The sequence below is a fragment of the Gymnoscopelus microlampas genome, assembly GCF_963454915.1.
Source record: "Gymnoscopelus microlampas genome assembly, chromosome: 2".
NCBI lineage: Eukaryota > Metazoa > Chordata > Actinopteri > Myctophiformes > Myctophidae > Gymnoscopelus > Gymnoscopelus microlampas.
In genome coordinates, this window is record NC_139939.1 from 37,856,783 (window position 1) to 37,866,782 (window position 10,000).

The window sequence follows — 10,000 nt, forward strand, 5'->3', positions numbered from 1 at the left end:
CTATACTGTGCATGTCATACTGGGAATAGTAAACAATAGGGGGACATTCAACGAAAAATTGCCGATCGATTGACTATTTTCATTATTTGACGAAGTGGTTAAAATGAATTTAAATTAATTGAGCCAAAGTGAATTGTACAGCATTAAAGCTGAATTGACTGTCTCTCTCTCTCTCTCTCTCTCTCTCTCTCTCTCTCTCTCTCTCTCTCTCCCTCTCTCTCTCCCTCTCTCCCTCTCTCTGTCTCTCTTTCTCTCTCACTCTCTCTCTGTCTCTCTTTCTCTCTCACTCTCTCTCTTTGTCTTTCCTGCCGTTGTCACAGTCTTGTCAGCATCTCGGGCGTCTGGCAGCGTAACAAAGTGACAAGTGAGTTATTAGACAGATGAGAGGTGGAACGGCAGGGACGCCTCCAGGTAAAGGAGAAGAAGAAGCACATTTTTAATGATGCTCCCTGTCATTCCTTCCTCCGTAGTCAGCCCTCCACCTCTGCAACCTTTCCATCACTCTCTCTCTCTCTCTCACACCTCTGCCTCTTGCACTCTTGCTTTCTCCCTCTCTCTCTCTCTCTATCTCTATCTCGCTTTCCCTTCCTTTCTCCAAAAATGAGAGGAGAGTGAAAGCTGCTCATTGCCGTGTAGGCGGAGCCTCAAAACAACAACAAAAGATGATGATACACAATGATGGGTTACAGCATAACAGCGTAGGTTGTAGCAAACACACACACACACACACACACACACACACACACACACACACACACACACACACACACACACACACACACACACACACACACACACACACACACACACACACAGAGAGAAAGAGTACGTGCACTAAATGGCTTAAGACAATTAAAAGGTAGAAATGGGATTTTGCAACACTGCCATGAATATAAGTGGTTTGGATTTGAACATTGTACACAGCACACCACGTAACACTGCACACGTTTCTTCCCATCCTCTCCGAGTTGAGAAAAGAGGAGCACATGCCTTTGCTAATACCTGATATTGTTATACTTAGTTGTACATTGTGTCACACACTGAAAATAGCCTGCAACATGTTGTGAGCTAGCAGATCGGCTATTGATGCGCTACACTGGTGTGCAACAAAGTATAAATCAGGCTTAACACACTGATAACCAAACCAAAAAAAAGGAACAATCATTCTGTGTTGTTTTTTAAAATCCTTTTTACAAAAGGTTTTCTCATTCTGGGCAAAAGACAAAACAAAGAAAAAGAAACAATAAAACAAATGTGTGAGGATAACATCACCCATCAATAAATACCCCCTTTCCCCTCTAGCTACTTTGCCCAGTTACTGGAAATACTTGTACCTTAAGATTTAGTTATGAACACAATTTGAAATGGCTTCAAATGATAGCCAGAGAAATGTTTGTTCTTTTCACAGAGCATGCTGGTTGTTGTTGACAACCCAGCAACGGAAACCGATACCCTAAAATATCACAGCAACAAAAGATTTAAGACTCAAGTGCATCATATCAATCCAATAGGGCTATAATTACAGTACAACCTTATACTGGAGGACTTTTTTCATTTTTTAAGTGAATGCTTGTTTTGGTCACAGTTGAAGGACTATTTTCTTTTCATCTTTATATTTCCCACCTTTTTTTCTTACATCCTCTTTTTTCTTTTTCTTTTTTCTTTTTTTCAAATCAATGGTCATTAAGACGCCCATTTCTTTACTTGGAGTATTTCAAAGAACATTAAAAAAAACCAATCACCGGCTCTTGCATTGATAAACCGCGGTGCGACCGTGTCACAATAAGTACATGCAGTAGAAAGGTTCTCGCCACTAAACCTTTTTGAGCTAATTACGGTGATGGTACCTGGTAGCCAACACAGAGTTACTCCGTTAAACAAAAGGGACAACAGAGAATAGATTCCTTAGCACATCAAAACAAAATGTTGCGTTCATAGAAAACAGCAGTTCATATTCAGTCACGCACAGGATCCGTTCTGAAGGAATAAAAGTATGTTGAACCCGGAGACACTTGACTTGGAATGGGGGGGGGGGGGGGGGGCTTGAGAATGGGGCGAGATCTTGTTTTTTGTTCAAGACGGCTACGTGTGTTTTCCATTGTGATGACATAGCATTTGAAAAAGAACTAAGCACGTGCAAAATAAAAGAGAGGAAAGAACCTGGCACAGGGATGTTGAACATACTGTCATCTCCCTTGGTGTGTTTAGCCATCAATGACTCCCCCAAACAGCACCAAAACTCACCACTGCAAAAAGTCCTTGTTAATAATAATATTACACATCCCCTTGTATAGATGCAAAGTGCAAAAAACTGAATCGGTATACTAAAGCTAATTAACATAAACGACAAAAAAAAGGAAAAGAAAAATCTATCAAAGCAGAAATGGAAAATGATATCAGTGTAGGAGCCAAAAAAGCATGCCGGCAACCTCTGAATATCTAACAAGTAGATAAAACAAGTCACATGATATTCTTTTTTTTTTTTCATCCTACTGCCTCGGTTTAAAATGTGTCTTTGAGGCTAACATAAATGAGTCAAGCTAGTTAAGATGCTACCTCTTTCTTGCCTATAGCTGGAAGTATTGTACTTTACTGTAACATAAAAACAATAACGAGAGAGAGAGGGGAAACAGAAAATAGAAGCGAACGACCATCAATACAACTGTTATACACCAAAAAGCCTCTTGGGACATTATTTACAAATGAACTTGTCATGCTCTGGTAAAGGGGATGGGGTTCCTTTAAAAGCTATCATTACACAAATACAACAAGAAGAGTTTAACTTTTTTCTCTTTTTTTTCTTCAACATTATCATTTTTGCAGGCAAAGTCACAAATAAGATTTTGAATAGATTCTTTGGAGATGGGACATTAAAACAAAAGTGGAGAGAAGTGTTAAAGGAATGAGGGGAAGAAGAAGTGGGTATATGGAAAGAAAAAAAGTCATTTTTTAAACTTTTGGAATAAAGGGTACTCCACGCACATCAAGTGTCTTATCCTATTCTTCCAAAGAAGGAAAAGTCAAAAGTCACAATGCTCTGTTTTTTGTTTGTTTGTTTGGAAACATATTATAGTCATTGAATTTTCAGAGGGGGTCTTAGAAATGTGGAACAATGACTTTAACAGGGGACGGGTAGTAGGCATACACGCATTTAAGCTTGTATTTGATGGCCCTGGGAGGGGGTGGAGTCAAGAGCTGATTTGAAGAGGAGGAGGATTTAGGATGAAGGAGGATGATGAGGGGCCAGCAGTCAGACTGAGCGGAGGGATAGAGCTAAACGTCATTCGTTCTCTCAGTCTATGACAGAGGAGAAGGGCATGTTTTTGTGGAGGTTGGGGTTCTGCGAGTGCCGGTTGCGGCTTCGCACGGAGCTGAACACCATGTTGCAGCCCGGGATCTTGCACTTGTGCATCTCACGCAAGTGCACAGTCTTGTAGTGCACGCGCAGGGTCCCCTTGTTGCTGTACATTTTGTGGCAGATGTTGCAGAGGATCCCGCCAATGCTGCCGTTGGTGGCGCTCCCGGTGGACGAGAGGAGAACCGGCGAAGGGGATGGGTCCATGCCCTCCCCCCGCGCCTCTCCTGCGCCGACTCCGGCTTTATCCCGACGCCCTCCCTCGGCCTGCCGGGAGGAGCAGTCCTCCCCCTCACTGTCCTCGTCCTCGTCCCCGTGTCCCGCCTCCTCCCCCTCCTCCCCCTCCTCCTCCTCCCCCTCCAGGTCGTCCAATAGGATGCCCTCGTCGCTGCACTCGTCAGACTCGTGGGAGGAGTGGATGCTGCCGCTGGACTGGACGCTGGAAGTGGTGCTCAGGTCCAGAACCATGTAGTCTGCCGGCTGGCCTCGGTAGAAACCGTTGGTGTGTTGGTGGTGTTGGTGGTGTTGGTGGTGGAGGTGGTGGTGCTGCTGCTGCCGCTGGAGGTCTTGGTGGTGGTTGAGAAGAGGGTGGTGGAGGTGGTGATGGTGGGGGTATTCGTTGTTTGCCGGGGAGCTGGCATCGCGGTTCAGTCCGGCGGTGTTGGTAGTGATGGGGTTGGTCATTCCTCCCAGGCCGGCACCAACGATGCCCACTCCAGACATAGCGTCCAGGCTGGTGCCCAGGTGGTGCTGGTGCCCGGCATAGATTTTGGCCAGGAACTCGGCCCGCAGGTCCTTGGGCAGGGGCGTGAGTTGGGGGTCGAGGACAATGTCATCCAGCTCTTTGGTCAGCAGTTTACGGTGCAGGTTAATGTTGGAGCTGTGCCTGCCGTGTCAGGAGAGAACACATAGTTGAACATCAGATGGTTGTATGTCAGATACAATGGCACTATATTTGGATGTCTATGGAGACAGCAACATGAATTTGCATATAATAAGCAACAAAAACAAATCATATTTCATGAATGAACAGCACCTGTCAAATAAAACCAGGCATGCTATTTTATATTAATACATAAACACAAATTTTGGTAGCGTGGGCTAATTCAGTCAATATGACTGTAAAAAAATACACTATCCAGGAAGTGCTTGTAACTTTAACTACTGTAATTATGCGGAGTAACTACCCTGAGATACTCGCACACAGATGGAACTCTATCCTGCAGCTCTCCCGACCGTACTGGAGCACAACACGCTAACATGGAGAGAAAGAGAGCATCCTGCTAGCGTGTTTACCACTGTCAGCATGTCTGCCCTGCACAGCCCTGTCTCAAATCCAATAGACTCTGACTCAATTAAATACTCCACCATATTGAATGGGAGTTTATCAATTGATTCGAGCTGTGGTAATGTGATAATCGAGGGGAACTGGATAGCATATTAGCGCCGGGCCCTGACAGCATTATCGCATTGGCTCCCTATTGGAGGTGGCTTAATCGAGCATCACTGCCCATACCGTGAACATATCATCCTTGTAGTCCTGGCTTTAATAAAGACAGCCTTTTTTTTCTCTTTCCCCAAACACAAGACAAGCAGTAGTATACCATAATGCGTCACAGCCGATGAAATAAAAGAAACCAGAGCTATGTACAGTAACAAGTGCCATGCTAAACGCCACAATGCTGTTAGTTATTTGGGGTTAGCATACAAGCCATGCTCATAGGATGTGAAGTGAAATGGGCCTGACAAGCCGAACTCGATGCGTTTTCCACTCCAATTTCACAGCTGCCAATTCAAACTAAAGGAAAAGAGGGAGACCCACAGCACACAGTGACACAAAACAATAAAAAAATAAATGCACACAAAGACAACTTCAAGCAACTAATGACTGGTGTCAGGAATGACCATTCACATAAGGCCCCACTCCTATCATATGAAATCATAGAAAGCAGGAAACACCCAGTGTTTTTTGTGTGCGTATTTTTCCATGCAGGGAGGGCACATGTGTGTTTTAAAAAAGAAAAAAAGAAGAGGGTCAGTCCTTGGAAGGACGGGCAAAATTAAAAAATCAAAATCAAAATCAAATGGAGTCAGAATGTATTGTAGAGCTTACCAGCAGTGGCAGGGTTGATGCAGTCAAAAAGGGTCCCTCTCCTTTAATTATTTACTTCCCTATCCGACATTCTCCTGCAAGAGGTAAACATACATTCATTTGAGGGACCCTTTTCTATGAACCAGGCAACCAGGAGCCCGTCCACTAGAGCATCGTCAGCACCAAGGGGGAGAGCGAGCGTGGCAAATCGATTGGCCGTGGCTGTCATTGTTCGCACACGGAGCGTGTGTGTGTGTGTGTGTGTGTGTGTGTGTGTGTGTGTGTGTGTGTGTGTGTGTGTGTGTGTGTGTGTGTGTGTGTGTGTGTGTGTGTGTGTGTGTGTGTGTGTGTGTGTGTGTGCGCGTGCGTGTGCACGTGCAAAAGATAGAAAATATACTACTTCCATACTGTGGGACTTCGATCAAAAAGACTATATAAATCCTTTGTTCTTTTATCCTTTGATAGTGCAGTTGCACCCATATGTGCGTTAGCTTATGGCTAAAATATGGGAGTCGTGATTCAGTATCTGTGGCAGTGTCTGTCTGGTCAGATACATGTGGCATTTGGGCCAAGAAAGGCCAGGATTATTAAAGACAATCTATTGTGCAAATACTGTAGTGAATGGTGAAGATATTATCCAATACAAGGGGAAAATCTGCTGAATTTAATTTATTTATTCATTAGCAGTGATAACCAACTAACAGGCTTAGGTGTACGTTACATGACACCGAAAATCTGAAAGGCGCGGGATGCTGTACTTGATGCTCAGGTAGGCGGGTCCATTGCAACAATGTCTTCCATCGCTATAACAACACCTTCACACTGCTAATAAGCTCTAGGTTGCCATGGCTACCTACAGCTCTCAAGATGTTAAAGTCAGACATGCTAAATGCCATGCAGTTAAGTTCCCTGTGCTACATGTACTGTAGGCTACTGTTTAAAACAAGACACTAAAACATAAATGCATACCTGTTCTACAGTACCACATCTAAATGGAAAGATATTCACATCATTCACAACGACGCTCATCGTGTACATTTTTTAAATGTGACAATGACAATTTATAAAAATAAAAATAAAAAAACAAGATATCAAAGGATTATAAATGTGTAACTGCCATTGTTTGGAAATGATTCACTCAGTAGTACACTGGCTTTACAATGGTGTACACAGCACAGTGCAAGTATGTTGTTTATCAGGGAGATATACATTTTCAGCAGGTCTATAACAAGTTAGAGGACTGGAATAAGGTGATGAAGTAAAGTCACTGAAAGTATTTGATTATTCACCACCTGTGATGGAAGTGTATACGTAACTTTCTATCACTGTAATCAGTGGTGGTATATACTAAAGCATACTATATATACTAAGTATATACTAAAGTATAATTAAGTAACCAACATTTTCAGAAATCTTCAGAAATAGTGAAACCCCTTCCTAGAAATGAGTCCAAAGTATAATATTTCTATTTAAAATGTAGCAGAGTGAAAGTCATGGGTTTGCAAAGAAAACAAACACTCCAAAGTCTAGTACTGTCTGTAATGTTCTACAAAGACCAGGTTGGTCCAGACACACTCTGAAGATACTTATCCCTTCAAGTATCAGCCTCTCCCTTTCCCCCTGTCTACCTGCATGGCTTCATCCCACTACACTCCATGTTTCCAGCCCCAAACCAACGCCGCAAGTACACCTCCCCCCTATCCCCTTCCTCTTTCACTTCTCCACCTCCCTACTGCCTCCCCGTTGGCCGGTAATGTGGCTCGCAAACCAATTTTGACGGTCTCATCTTCGCCCAGAAGGCGGGGGAGGCCTCGGGAGATGCCATTTTTGTCAGTGCAGAGGAGGCAGCACAAGCGTGTGCCTGTCCCGACCGCCGTTAATCATCTTTAGGTTCTTGTGATGGCCCTTGCCCCGTTTGTGTGTGTGTGCGCAATCTGCGCATGCGTGTGTGAGTGTGTGAGTGTGTGCGCGCGCGCGTACGCAGATGCATGCAAACTTGCTTGTGTGTGTGCAGATGCTAGTAAAAGCATTTGCAGTTGTGTATATGTGCTCATGTGTACAATTCAAGATGTGTATGTGTAGATGGATGGATGTACTGTATATCTGCACATGAGCCTGCATGCAAGTAAATGTGCACGGTAAAAAATTCCGTATTTAATTTAACTGAGAATGTAGAAATTGGGTCAATTGTTACTCTCTTCAGAGTTACACTAACACTGAGTGTTACTGTGTGTGTGTGTGTGTGTGTGTGTGTGTGTGTGTGTGTGTGTGTGTGTGTGTGTGTGTGTGTGTGTGTGTGTGTGTGTGTGTGTGTGTGTGTGTGAGTGTGCACGCGTGTGTTGACTAAATGAGTCCTAATGCGTAAATGAGAGGGGAGGCGGTGGTTCTTTGTCTTTCCTGTCATTTGGGCTGTGTTATGAGGTTTGTCTGGGAAGTGGGAGGACAAGAGAGTTTTGCTAACATTTATCATTCTCCGTCACTCCTCAGACTGTCCATACTGCATCGTCTCATTGTGCTGCACAAGCACCACACGAGAAATAATTATGCTGTCTGAGAGTGAAGATGAAGCGATTTATTTTTAGTGCTAGGCTATATACCCATTTGGGTAAAAAAAAACAAGAAAAAGAAAATCTGTATTTATAATATTACAGGATGCAATAATTAAAGACTTAATTGATCCGCTATACTTTGACAAGGACCACATTTATTAAAATGTTATTATGGGAATAGATTTGGGAAGAAATTTAGCAGATTTCTACTCAAATATTGTTCAAATATAGTGTATATTGGAACTTCATCATAGGAAACGATAATGAAATTACTTACAGCGTTAACTTGACATAGTTTCCCTCACTCACTGCTATCATATCCTCTATTTATAGTACATTGTCCTCTACAGTCTCTACAGCTAAATATTTAACAGTAAGATAAGTCCAAACGCACAACCAAACACATCACAAGGAAACTGTCAGTGATATAAGACAAGAAGCAGTATCTGCAGTGAAAGTATCACACTTTGTAATCGGTGGACATTTTGATCTCGTATGCGTGGCTTTCCATTAATATATTCCCTCTACATAAGCGATGGGCTCTTTGTTTATGAGAGGCAAGCAAAGAGCGGCTTGCGAGGGAGCAGCGCTGGTCCCGCATGCTGTGAGGGGAACGAGGGAGAAGGGAGGCAGGGAGAGAGGGAAAAAGAGTGAGAAGGAAGGGAGGAGAGAGGAGGAAAGAGACTCTCCAACATAATTAACCTTCACTCTCTCTCTCCCTTTGCGAGTGGCCCATGTACGGGGATCGTGGGCTGCATGCACACCCCAGTGCACTGTGGGAACGAGGAGAAAGACGAAAGAAGTGAAAGAGGGCTGCCTGCTGGCCACCACGGCGACGCATAGAGTGCAGGTTGTAGAAGGAAGGTTTAAAAAAGAGTGTGATAAAAAAGGGGGATAAGTGAAAGAAAGTTGTACGACTGATTTTGAAAATATGATTAATGAGGCTAATAACGGCCATGATTACTGGTACGCTCGCCTTTCCACCAGTTAATCACAAGGCTTCTTCAGGGCTGCTGTGGCTGCTGCTGACGACCGCTGCTCGCTCCCCACAATAAATATGCAATCATTTACCTCTGTGCTGCAGGCAGCCTGGGGGCTAGGGGGGAAACACCCCACTGTGCAGCCACACGTGCACGCACGCACACACGCACGTGCATGTGTGGTTTGCTGTAGGCCGCATTAGATTATCCTCAGCTGTGTGTGTGTGTGTGTGTGTGTGTGTGTGTGTGTGTGTGTGTGTGTGTGTGTGTTCCGCTGTTTACTCTAGTCTCATTAACATAATGGACCCGAGACGATTGATTTTGATCTTTAGCTGTGTCATCACATTTGCAATGTGTGTCCCACTCCGACGATGTCATTGTCTCAGTTGTTTTTCCCTCATTTACTGACGAGGCACAGCACACAGAAATGTCCTCATATTCTTATTCACTTTGGAGCCTCTGTTTATGGGTGCGCCTACACGCCTTTGGGATGTCACTCAAACTGAGGCGACGGGCTAATCCGATATGCGTGCTGTGGGTTGGCATTCATCGTTTGGACTGTAACGAACAAATTGGGCTCCCAGGTGATTCTTTAGTCAGCTATTTTTGTTCATCTTCCTCTTTTTATAAAGAAAACACGTCTCACTATTCTGTCGTTAAACTTCCCCTGAAAGTCTGTATTGTAGTGATTTCGATTAGTCATTGCATCTTCTTTTTTTGCCAAATCATCAGCAGTTTGTAAAAATCTGAACGAAGTGGACAATCTCTCCAATAATGTTATTTACCGATAATATAATTTGAAACTACCTCATCTCCATTTTGTGCAATTTGCTTCAGTTGTGCCATTTTGCAATTTCAAAGTGCATAACGTTATCAGGAAGAAAAAAACTGTCTCTTATGAAAATGACCAAATTATTTCCCCATGTTACCACTACCATTACACTCAAACATACATTATGTAGTTATAGGATTATCCAGGGACACATTTGATGAGAGCTTGGCCGGACCACTGGCTGGGCCTGAA

At 43.6% G+C, this 10,000-nt stretch overlaps 1 protein-coding gene across 3 annotated transcripts in view; it reads right to left on the bottom strand.

The window, feature by feature from the left end:
* Nucleotides 1-10,000, bottom strand: part of bnc2 (basonuclin zinc finger protein 2) — a 247,244-nt gene that overhangs the window by 3,670 nt on the left and 233,574 nt on the right. For 2 of the 3 annotated variants that reach the window (XM_084044643.1, XM_084044642.1), the window contains exons 6-7: nt 260-4,241; nt 1-186 (exon numbers count right to left, since the gene is read on the bottom strand). The exon at nt 1-186 is cut by the window's left edge and continues 3,670 nt beyond it. In XM_084044643.1, the coding sequence (XP_083900769.1) occupies nt 3,293-4,241 (949 nt within the window). In that variant the 3' untranslated portion in view covers nt 1-186; nt 260-3,292. The remainder of the gene's footprint in view (nt 187-259; nt 4,242-10,000) is intronic. The other variant, XM_084044644.1, reaches the window with a different exon arrangement.